The sequence below is a fragment of the Salminus brasiliensis genome, chromosome 15 (assembly GCF_030463535.1).
Source record: "Salminus brasiliensis chromosome 15, fSalBra1.hap2, whole genome shotgun sequence".
Lineage (NCBI taxonomy): Eukaryota > Metazoa > Chordata > Actinopteri > Characiformes > Bryconidae > Salminus > Salminus brasiliensis.
In genome coordinates, this window is record NC_132892.1 from 5,418,186 (window position 1) to 5,430,723 (window position 12,538).

The 12,538-nt window shown below is 47.3% G+C and overlaps 1 protein-coding gene across 3 annotated transcripts in view; it reads right to left on the minus strand.

Annotated features, from left to right (window-relative positions):
• Positions 1-12,538, minus strand: part of LOC140535367 (uncharacterized) — a 40,629-nt gene that overhangs the window by 5,182 nt on the left and 22,909 nt on the right. For all 3 annotated transcript variants that reach the window (XM_072656679.1, XM_072656677.1, XM_072656678.1), the window contains exons 8-10: positions 12,283-12,456; positions 10,544-10,714; positions 3,638-3,802 (exon numbers count right to left, since the gene is read on the minus strand). In XM_072656679.1, the coding sequence (XP_072512780.1) occupies positions 3,638-3,802; positions 10,544-10,714; positions 12,283-12,456 (510 nt within the window). The remainder of the gene's footprint in view (positions 1-3,637; positions 3,803-10,543; positions 10,715-12,282; positions 12,457-12,538) is intronic.

Sequence of the window (12,538 nt, forward strand, 5' to 3'; positions counted from 1 at the left end):
GTGGACGAAGTAATAAAGAATATTTTAACTTATCTAATCAGACAATCATGTAACAGCAGTGCAGTGCATCACATCATGCAGATATAAGCAGCAGCTGCTTCAGCTAATGTTCACATCCACCATCAGAATGAGGGAGAAATGTGATCTCAGTTATTCTGAGCATGGCATGGTGGTTGGTGTCAGACAGGCTGGTTGGAGTATTTCTAGAACTACTGATCTCCTGAGATTTTCAGCACAACAGTCTCCAGAGTTTACTCAGACTGGAGTAATGAAGGAAACACATCCAGTGAGCAGCAGTTCTGCAGACGGAGACGACTAGTTGATGAGAGAGGTCAGCAGAGAATGTCCAGATTGGTGACAGAAAGGCTACAGTAACTCAGATAATCACTCCGTACGACTGTGGTGAGCAGAACAGCTCAGAATACGTCCTTGAGGCAGATGGACATCATGTGGAATTCATGCAGTGAAGGGATTGAGGTTGTTGGAGAGTAAAGGGAGGCTCTACCAGTATTAGTATAGTGATCCTAATAAAGAGTTCAGAGAGTTTCTCCCCTATCCAGTCTCTGATTACTACAAACATACAGTTTCAGAGTCTACACTGATACTGAACTGTAAGATCTGGGTGTTTCTCCTAGCAGTAACTAACTTTTTAAATGAAAAGGCTTGATAGCTCTTTATTTACTGCTGTGACACTGAATTTCCCCACTGTGGGACTACAAACCTGATTCCAAAAAAGTTGGGACACTAAACAAATTGTGAATAAAAACTGAATGCAATGATGTGGAGGTGCCAACATCTAATATTTTATTCAGAATAGAACACAAATCATGGATTAAAAGTTAAAACTGAGAGAATGTATCATTTTAAGGGAAAAATATGTTGTTTCAAAATGACGTCAACAAATCCCAAAAAAAGTTGGGACAAGGCCATTTTTACCACTGTGTGGCATCCCCCCTTCTTCTTACAACACTCAACAGACGTCTGGGGACAGAGGAGACAAGTTTCTCAAGTTTAGAAATAGGAATGCTCTCCCATTCATGTCTAATACAGGGCTCTAACTGTTCAATCGTCTTGGGCCTTCTTTGTCGCACCTTCCTCTTTATGATGCGGCAAATGTTCTCTATAGGTGAAAGATCTGGACTGCAGGCTGGCCATTTCAGTACCCGGATCCTTCTCCTACGTAGCCATGATGTTGTGATTGCTGCAGAATGTGGTCTGGCATTATCTTGTTGAAAAATGCAGGGTCTTCCCTGAAAGAGATGACATCTAGATGGGAGCATATGTTGTTCTAGAACCTGAACTCTGCATTAATGGTGCCTTTCCAGATATGCAAGCTGCCCATGCCACAAGCACTCATGCAACCCCATACCATCAGTGATGCAGGCTTCTGAACGGAGCGTTGATAACAACTTGGGTTATCCTTGTCCTCTCTGGTCTGGATGACATGGCGTCCCAGTGTTCCATAAAGAACTTCAAATCGTGACTCATCTGACCACAGAACAGTCTTCCATTTTGCCACACTCCATTTTAAAAGACCCCTGGCCCAGTGCAAAGGTCTGAGCTTGTGGAGCTTGCTCAGAAATGGCTTCCTCTTTGCACTGTAGAGTTTCAGCTGGCAACGGCGGATGGCACAGTGGATTGTGTTCACTGACAATGATTTCTGGAAGTATTCCTGAGCCCATTCTGTTATTTCCTTGAGAGTGGCATTCCTGTTTGAGGTGCAGTGACATTTAAGGGCCCGGAGATCACGAGCATCCAGTAGAGTTTTACGGCCTTGACCCTTACGCACAGCGATTGTTCCAGATTCTCTGAATCTTTTGATGATGTTATGCACGGTGTATGATGATAACTTAAAAGTCTTTGCTATTTTACGCTGGGTAACACCATTGTGGTATATCTTTCTGCGCAACAATGGTGGAATTGGTGATCCTCTTACCATCCTGGCTTCAGAGAGACACTGACACTCTGAGAAGCTCGTTTTATACCCAATCATGTTGTCAATTGACCTAATTAGTGTTAATTGGTCTTCCAGCTATTTGTTATATGCTCAATTTCCTTTTTCCAGCCACTTATTGCTACTTGTCCCAACTTTTTTGGGATTTGTTGAAGCCATGAAATTTTGAATCAACATATTTCTCCTTTAAAATGTTACATTTACTCAGATTAAACTTTTGATCTGTCATCTATGTTCTATTACGAATAAAATATTGACATTTGCCATCTCCACATCATTGCATTCAGTTTTTATTCACAATTTGTTTAGTGTCCCAACTTTTTTGGAATCCGGTTTGTAATAAAGCATTATCTTATCTTCTTTTTAAGTACCTAGTATTTAATGAGTAAATATTTAGTAACTTTTTCTGTACATATTAGTAGTACATGTAAGTAATGTGAGAACAACAGAATATATACAGAAGTACTGAAGTAATAAAATGCATGAATAACGCCAGCTATTCTTTAGTATTTTATAGTAATTGAGACTGTATAATAGTGCTAAGTGTACTGAAGTTCAAAGTATTTCATCAGTAAATATCGGATGTTTTGTGTTTAAATATAGTACTGAAAACCACACATATTGTAATGACCTGGTCTAGGTTTTAGCAGGTTAATGGTAAGAGGTGTATATACTTTAGTGTGATAAATGGACACATATGTCCTGAAGTTGCACAAAAGTTTTTAGATTTCAGCAGACAGTTTTCAGGCCCTCGTTAAGCCCAAATAAGGACTCTGGGATCCCGGAAGTCGCATGCACACGGCTCTGCGTCCGGCTTCCCTCGTTAAGCGTATCAAGGACACCTGGGACTGGGGCTTTCTAAGCCGTCACATGGCTTTCACTTGTTAGCATGAATTAGCGCTGTTGCAACAGCTGTAAAAGCGCTGTAGGAAGAAATTCTACCATTTGGTGCTTTGCTTTAGCATTAAACTAAGACATTGCATAGCAACACCGTTTTCCCTAAAATGATGCAGCTGGTACAGTAAAAAAGAAAACTCTTCTCAGTCAATCAGATTGCTTGACCAGAACCTTCAATTGTAATGAATTACATTAGTGATAGGAATATTCAGAGTCAGACGTAGGACTAGACAGTTATTGTACATTTGTCACCTGTACATACAGGACGCTCTCTTCTTTATTAGGTGTGCCTGTATTTACTGAAGTAGTAATTACAATATTATGTAAGGGGATCTATGAAGATCTTTTGATATCTGTAGTATGCTGACACTTTTTAAGAGGCTGACTGAACTCTGAACTGTGTGATTTTATTAATGTAAAGGTATATTTGCTGTGTAGGGAATTTGTGTCTTGGGTGCAGTGATTTTCTTATGCTTGCTTTAATACATCACATACGTTTGCCACCCTTCTGCGCGATACCACAGGTATCTCATACCCTTACCCATACTTACTTTCATTAGGGACTTTGTAAAATAAAGGGTATCGTTAGGGTAACATAAGAATTCTTGTACAGAAGAAATAGTTCAATAAAAGGTAATTACGATAAAAATCCAGTGGCACATGATGTCACGTAATATATGTATATATTACGTGATATGAATACATTATATGAATTACCATGCCATTTGATAAATTGTCATATTAAACATGACATACACGCCACTCTCTGAACACAGCTGACCATACCTGAGTGTGTTATGCGGCTCCTCCAGTCTAGCCGAGAGCTGCTTTACTCCTGACTCTCCAGGGTTGTTGTAGGTCAGATCCAGTTCTTTCAGGTGGGAGGAATTTGAATTCAGAGCTGAAGACAGAGAACAGCAACCATCCTCTGTGATCATACAACCAGATAATCTGCAGAGTTAGGACGAGAGAGAGAGAGTGTCTAGATTTCGGAGTAGCAGGGTCACATGTGAGAATCATGAATCCACCTCAGCATCAAAATGAAAAGTTTTTAGGAAAACTAAAGCTTTAACTGGACTCAAGAACGACACACTTGCATGCATTTCTGGACAAGCTGAGAGATACAGACCTGGCATCTGCAGTGAAAGAATCATGTGGACTGAAGCGGATTTTACACATTACACATGCTGGGACACCATTTACAGCACTGCATCACATTCTATTCACTGAAGGAAACATCAGTTTAAAAAAGCTCTTTAGAAAAAGTTTACATTTAAATTATAGTGTGACGTAGTGTAATGTGGTGCTCACTTACAGCGGGGTTTGAACCCAGGCCGCCGTGTTGGAGGGCCGGCGCGCTACTGAGTGAGCTACCACGATCACGTGACCAACGGGCCCAAGTGCAGAGTCTTTCAATCTTAGAGCAGGTAAACCGGAAATGAAAAGTAAAATTTCTCGGGACTCGAACCCAGGCCGCCGCGTCACGAGACTGACGCTCTGCCGCTTCACCAAAGCGGCAATTATGAAAACGGCCAACAAATGAAACTTAAAAGGAGATGGGTTTAATAACAAAGGACGCCAGGGGAGAACTGGCTACCTCTTTAACTCTGGAGGGAAAAACAACTGAAGAGCAAAAAGGATCTCCCAAAAGAAACCAGAAAACTGAGAAGTTACAGGGAAGACAGACACCTGCCTTCCTCTGTAACACGAGTGTATGCGTGCTACGCGCACACACACACAGACACACACACCAGGGAAGACAGACACTCCTGCCTTCCTCTGGTACACGAGTGTATGTGTGCTACGCGCACACACACACAGACACACACACCAGGGAAGACAGACACTCCTGCCTTCCTCTGGTACATGAGTGTATGAGTGCTACGCGCACACACACACACACACACACATAGACACCGGGAGAGAGACTCGGGAGGGAAACACACGAAGGGGAGTGACACACACTCAGCCTTCCACTCGAGACTACACAGGCACACAGATACACACACCACCAGAATCAAAAGATCCAGCCGTGGGGCAACTGGATCTGTGTGCCTATATAGCCTACTGCCCAGGTGTAGGGAATTGGGCTCAATCACTAGCTGGGGTGACTCGGGGCCTCCCCCTGGTGGCAGGAGGAGGCCTTGCCCTAGAGCTACCCCTTACAGGACCCCCCCCCCGAGGGGCGGCACCCGACGTCCCCAACCCAGCTGCACGGTCCTGACGAAATGCCCGGACGAGCCCGGGATCCAGAATGTGGCGGGAGGGCACCCAGGACCGCTCCTCCGGGCCATAACCCTCCCAGTCCACAAGGTACTGGAGCCCGCCTCGGACCCGCCGGACATCCAGAAGGCGCTTGACAGTGTAAGCTGGCGCACCGCCAACTGTACGCGGGCCCGGCGGATCGGTGGAACCCACGGAACACAAGACCGGCTTGAGGCGGGACACATGGAAGGTGGGGTTAACACGCATTGAAGGGGGAAGGGCAAGGCGGTAGGCAACAGGATTGACCCGCCGAAGGATCTTGAATGGCCCGATGTAACGAGGAGCCAGCTTGTGAGGGGCACCACGTAAGGGCAGATCCTTGGCTGAAAGCCAAACCCGTTGCCCAGGGCGATAAGTGGGAGCTGGCAACCGCCTCCTGTCAGCGTAGCGTTTCTGAGTAGCTTTCGCAGACAGAAGGGACTTGCGGGCCTTCTGCCAGGTCTTACGGCAGCGCCTGACTAGCAGTTCTGCCGAACGAACCCCCGTCCCCGTCTCCTGTCCGGGGAACATGGGCGGAGCATATCCATACTGGCACTCAAAGGGGGACATTCCCAGGGATGAGTGCCAGAGGGTGTTATGTGCATACTCCGCCCAAATGAGTTGATCAGACCAGGTAGACGGGGAGGAGGAGGCCAGACAGCGGAGGGTGCGCTCCAGGTCTTGATTGACCCTCTCTGTCTGGCCATTAGACTGGGGGTGAAAGCCAGATGAGAGGCTGGCCTCTGCCCCCAATAGTCGACAAAAGGCCCCCCAGAACCGGCTGGTAAATTGAGGCCCACGGTCTGACACGATGTCGGAGGGGAGTCCGTGAACCCGGACCACCTGGTTGAGCACCAGCTCGGCCGTCTCCTTAGCGGTTGGCAGCTTTGGGAGAGCCACAAAGCAGCCAGCCTTGGAGAACCGGTCCACAATGACTAGAATCACCGTGTTGCCACGTGACCGGGGCAACCCAGTGATAAAGTCAAGGGACAGGTGAGACCAAGGACGTGAGGGGACGGCCAACGGAAGTAGTAGACCAGTGGGCCTGGTTCTGGGGTCTTTACATTGGGAGCACACCAAACATGAGGCCACATGAGCTCGTACGTCTAGTTCCATGCGGGGCCACCAAAACCGCCGCCGCAGAAGCTCGAGCGTGCGCTTAGTCCCTGGGTGTGCTGCCTGGGAAGACGCATGGCCCCACTGAAGCACCCGTTCCCTTACAGGCCCGGGTACATAAAGCCGATCCGGGGGGCCACCACCCGGATCAGGCTCAGTAAGGTGAGCCCGCTTGATTGCGTCCTCCAGTCCCCATCGGACGGGCGCCACGATCCGGGTTTTGGGGACTATTGTCGTGGGTGTGTTTGATTGAGGAGGGGGCTCCCACTGGCGAGAGAGAGCATCGGGCTTGGTGTTCTTCGAGCCCGGTCGGAATGACAGTATGAAATCAAACCGAGTGAAGAACAATCCCCACCTGGCCTGGCGCGGATTAAGACGTTTGGCCTGCTGGATGTAGGCCAAATTCTTGTGGTCCGTCCAGACCAGAAAGGGATGTTTTGCTCCCTCAAGCCAGTGTCTCCACTCCTCCAGCGCCAGCTTTACTGCTAGCAGTTCACGGTCACCCACATCATAGTTCCGTTCCGCAGGGGTGAGGCGGTGAGAGAAGTAGGCACAGGGGTGCAGCTTCTGGCCAGGACCAGACCGCTGGGAGAGGACAGCCCCCACGCCTACCTCAGAGGCATCCACCTCTACAAGGAACGGGAGTTCTGGGTCAGGCAATTGGAGAACCGGGGCCGTGGTCAACAGGCGCCTTAGCGTGTCGAACGCCTCCTGGGCTTCCGTGGACCAGACGAACCTCCCCGATGTTTTTCTTGTTAAGGCGGTCAAAGGGGCTGCCACGGAGCCAAAATTCCTCACAAACCGCCGGAAGAAATTGGCGAACCCAAGGAAGCGTTGGACTAGGCGCAAAGAGGTTGGACGCGGCCAGTTGTCCACGGCCTTGATTTTGGCCGGGTCCATGCGCAGGGTGTTGTGGGACACAACAAAGCCCAGAAAGGAGATTGTCTGCGCATGGAAATGAGATTTCTCTACTTTCACAAAAAGGTGGTTCTCCAGGAGCAATTGGAGAACCCGGCGGACGTGGGTGACGTGTTCGTCTACAGACCTACTATAGATGAGGATATCATCTAAGTATACGAACACGTACCTGTCCAATGCCTCCCTGAGGACCTCGTTGATGTAGCGCTGGAAGACGGCGGGTGCGTTCATCAATCCGAATGGCATGACGAGGTACTCGTAGTGCCCAGACGGAGTGATAAACGCCGTCTTCCACTCATCACCCTCTTTGACCCTAACCAAGTTGTAGGCACTGCGCAGGTCCAGCTTGGTGAAGATGGAGGCCTGCTGCAGTGCCTCAAAGGCTGAGGTCATGAGGGGCAATGGGTAGCGGTCCTTGGTGGTGATTTTGTTGAGACCCCTGTAGTCAATACAGGGTCTCAAACCCCCATCCTTCTTCCCCACAAAGAAGAAGCCGGCTCCGGCTGGGGAAGTGGACGGCCGAATGAACCCCAGAGCCAGGGCCTCCTGGACATAGTTCTCCATTGCCTGGCGTTCTGGCGCCGACAACGAGAACAGCCTACCCCTAGGGGGGGTAGTGCCAGGGAGGAGGTTGATAGCAATGTCAAAAGGTCTGTGGGGGGGCAGCAATTGGGCCTGTCGTTTGCTGAACACCTCCCGAAGGTCCCAGTACTCTTTCGGCACTTGCAAGGGGTCAAAACCTTCAGGAACGGTGTCGGTAGCCACAGAAGCCCCTGGGGCCTTGAGGCAGGAGGACTGACAAGCTGGCCCCCATGCCAAGACAGACCGAGATAGCCAGTCCACATGGGGGTTGTGCCGCTGGAGCCAGGGGAAACCCAGAACCAACTGCAAGTCGGGAGCACTAATGATGAAAAACACTATCCGCTCGGTGTGAGGACCGACTCGCAGCATAAGAGGGGGGGTTTGGTGGGACACCACCCCGGGCTCCAGTGACCGACCATCTATAGCTGCTATGGGCATAGGCTCCCTTAAGGGGACCAGCGGCAGGGCCAGCTTCCTGGCGAGGCCAGCATCCAGAAAGTTCCCTGCTGCTCCAGAGTCCAAGAAGGCAGGCAAGCGGACCTCAAACATCCCTGACGCTAGTGTGGCATTGAGGAATACCCCCTGGGCCCGAGGGAGAAGCGTCAGGTCAGTCAGTGGTCTCCCCTGCCCTGACGGACATTTGGCTTTTCCAGAGAGCTCGGGGCAAGCAGAACGGAGATGCCCAGAGACCCCACAGTAGAGGCACCTGCCCTCACGCATGCGGGCTTCACGCTCCTGCCGTGGCAGGCGAGTGTGCCCCAACTGCATGGGCTGGACACCACCATCGGGAGGCTCCTCTAACCCCCTAAAAGAGCCAGAGACAGCCGGTGGGCCATTAGAAGCTCGAGGGGCTTTGGCACTCCGCGCCCTTCGCCTCTCCTCGAGACGGTTATCAACCCGTTGGGCCAGCTCAATGAGTCGATCGAGGGAGGTGGGAGGGTCACGGCAGGCCAGCTCATCCTTGAGCTCTTCACCGAGACCATGGTGGAAAGCCGAGGTGAGAGCGCTGGCATTCCATCCACTCTCTGTCGATAGCGTGCGGAATTCGATGGCATACTCAGCCACCGACCTTTTTCCCTGACGCAGGTGCAGGAGGCGGGACCCTGCCTCTTCTCCACGGAGCGGAAGGTCGAAAGCCTGTGACAGCGCAGCCGCAAACCGGGCCGTGGAGGCACATACGTGGGGTTGGTGCTCCCACACCGGGGTGGCCCAGGCTAATGCCCTACCGGTGAGGAGAGAGATGATGTATGCCACCTTAGCACGCTCAGAAGAAAAGTGGGATGGTTGCAGCTCGAAAGCCAGTGAACACTGAAGGAGGAACCCTCTACATCCTCCTGGTTCACCAGCATAGCGCTCTGGGGCTGGTAGAGGGGGCTCAGCATAAGGAATCATGGCTGCTTGGGCAGGGGCAGCCTCCTCCTGGGGAGGTTCAGGAGTGTGCTGGGCTACTAGATTTGTCAGACCCTGCAGCTGAGAAAGGATCTGCTGCAGGGCCTGCTCATGCCTCCCCACAGTCACCCCCTGATTAGCTAGAGTGGCTTTTACCTGCTCTAGATTGAACATCTCTGCTGGGTCCATGTCTTGGCTGGATCTTTCTGTAATGTGGTGCTCACTTACAGCGGGGTTTGAACCCAGGCCGCCGTGTTGGAGGGCCGGCGCGCTACTGAGTGAGCTACCACGATCACGTGACCAACGGGCCCAAGTGCAGAGTCTTTCAATCTTAGAGCAGGTAAACCGGAAATGAAAAGTAAAATTTCTCGGGACTCGAACCCAGGCCGCCGCGTCACGAGACTGACGCTCTGCCGCTTCACCAAAGCGGCAATTATGAAAACTGCCAACAAATGAAACTTAAAAGGAGATGGGTTTAATAACAAAGGACGCCAGGGGAGAACTGGCTACCTCTTTAACTCTGGAGGGAAAAACAACTGAAGAGCAAAAAGGATCTCCCAAAAGAAACCAGAAAACTGAGAAGTTACAGGGAAGACAGACACCTGCCTTCCTCTGTAACACGAGTGTATGCGTGCTACGCGCACACACACACAGACACACACACCAGGGAAGACAGACACCTGCCTTCCTCTGTAACACGAGTGTATGTGTGCTACGCGCACACACACACAGACACACACACCAGGGAAGACAGACACTCCTGCCTTCCTCTGGTACACGAGTGTATGAGTGCTACGCGCACACACACACACACACACACATAGACACCGGGAGAGAGACTCGGGAGGGAAACACACGAAGGGGAGTGACACACACTCAGCCTTCCACTCGAGACTACACAGGCACACAGATACACACACCACCAGAATCAAAAGATCCAGCCGTGGGGCAACTGGATCTGTGTGCCTATATAGCCTACTGCCCAGGTGTAGGGAATTGGGCTCAATCACTAGCTGGGGTGACTCGGGGCCTCCCCCTGGTGGCAGGAGGAGGCCTTGCCCTAGAGCTACCCCTTACACGTAGTGTGAGTAGCAAAGACGTAATTTCGAGGTAAAGCGGTAACTTTACAGTGCAGTTCAGTAGTGTCAAAGTGAAAGTGAAGTGCACTTAAAGCCAAAGTGGTCCCTTAAATATGTCTCACTTCATTACCTTCAACCTCAGCCAAATTCAACAGGTTTAATTTCAGCTGGTTCTGCACCAGTGGGGTCTGACTTGTCCGTCTCCATCTTTCTTGTGATTTCAGTGCCAGTTTGTTTTTATTTTACTTTAGTAACAGATTTGATTTAAAATGTAGTGAAGTACAATTTGTCAAAACAGTTAAGTCTCCAACTTAACACCAGTCTTATATTTTTACGTCTAGAATGAACTAACAGAAACACTGACCTGAGAATCTGCAGCTTACAGTGTGAACTCTTCAGTCCAGCACAGAGCAGCTTCACTCCTGAGTCCTTCAGGTCATTGTTACTGAGGTCCAGCTCTTTCAGGGAGTTTTCTAGATTTAAAACTGATCCCAGATTTTCACAAACCTTTTCTCCAATATTACACAAAGCTAATCTGCAAAGGAGAAAAACACACACCAGATTTTATGATGGATAAAGAAAAAAGGTATTTATATATTTGTATAGACAAATGTATAAATTGACCTGTACATTTACCAAAGTTATAGAGAGTTGAGAAAGAGAGAAAGCTTTGCTGACAAGCACACTGTTGAAACAGCTAGATTTTACAATAATAAGATATTACAGAAAAAATTATCACAATATTTAACATTTTAAATGTATTTTCTGAATTCAACACAACCCAAAATATTTAATATACTATTACTTTTGCACATGCCATATTTAATTATTTTGATGTTTGTGATTAAATGTTAAATTATGCAAATAGAGTTTACATCAGTATAAAGGAATCATGCTATTTCTACAAACGTTTGCATATGGCTGTAAATGAGAGAACAAAATAACTAATGACTAAATAAGGTAGGAAAACAAACAAACAAGGGACGCTAAGATGGCATCACTCAAACAAAGGACTGATATTAAAAAAATTAAGTGAAAACAAACAAAATGCAAAGACATACAGATTTTCTTATTTTTAAGGAAAAGTTTTGTATTTTTATTCATTTTCTTGCATCAGATGTATGAAGCATGTATGCACAGAGGATGGGAACACTGAACATCTTTAATTTACCCTGGAGCTACGAAAGGTTTAAAGAGGCAAACTTCATACAAACATTACTAATGCACTATGCACATGCACTAACTATAATACTGTCAGTAAAGCCTTTGTCCTGCTGTAAAAATAAAACTATAGGAATAACCATGTTTTTATTAATCCCATGCAGATTAATGTTCTGGTAAATATCCTGTCAGTACTGTCAGGCTGCATTGTGTTTAGTTTAACAAACAGTAATACTGGAGCTCTCCCAAAATACAACTTCCCTACAGTTTCAGAAAAAGGATGCTAAACTCATCTTTTTCATTTATACCAAGATTGATTATCTTGTAGATTGGTCATAAGCATTCCAGACATCCTGTGGTAACATTACAACACTACACCTCTCAATTAAAGGAACTAATCCCATCTGAACAGTATTAATTATGTAACAATTACATGTCATAATATTATTCAAATGTTATTATAATGGTAATTAGCACATTAGCTGAACAGATCATCTGAAAGTCCATCAATTAGTCCAAAATATTCTTAATTTTTTTTGCAGATAATACACAATATTTATCCTGCTTAAGTTTGCATTCATAATTTCAGTTCTCAGGCAAGTCATTTATGTCTGCGCTGTGAATGTTAAAGACAGTTTTCCAACAATAAAATGTTGTCAAATACTTCTGCTATTTTGGAAACTGTTAGCATAGATATAAGTGAGTTAATGGCCAGTGTTGAGTGTCAGGCCCTCGTTATCGCACCCTCCCCTGAGATATTTTGATGAACAGAAAAACAGTAACTGAGGCAGGAAGGATGCCAATTTTTTTTTAAACAATTCAGATAATGTTTAAACTAATGTCATATAATAAAGTAATGATATATTAGCGCTTATAAAACATAAATCATACAGTGGCTTCATATCATAGATTTTCTTGTAGAAAAAGGGACAGAAATCTGACCTGAGTATCTCCAGTTGAAAGTGTGAACTCTGTAGTCCTGCAAAGAGCTGCTCCACTCCTGAATTCTGCAGATCATTGCTACTGAGATCCAGCTCTTTCAGAGAGGAGGTTTGTGTTTGTAGAGCTGATATGAGCAATGTGCAAGATTTCCCAGTGAAGTTACAGAGGGCTAATCTGCAAAAGGAGAGTAAATACAGTAGAGAAAGCAGTTAAATGAGAAGAAGTGAAATTAAACAGAAATACATTAATAAGACTG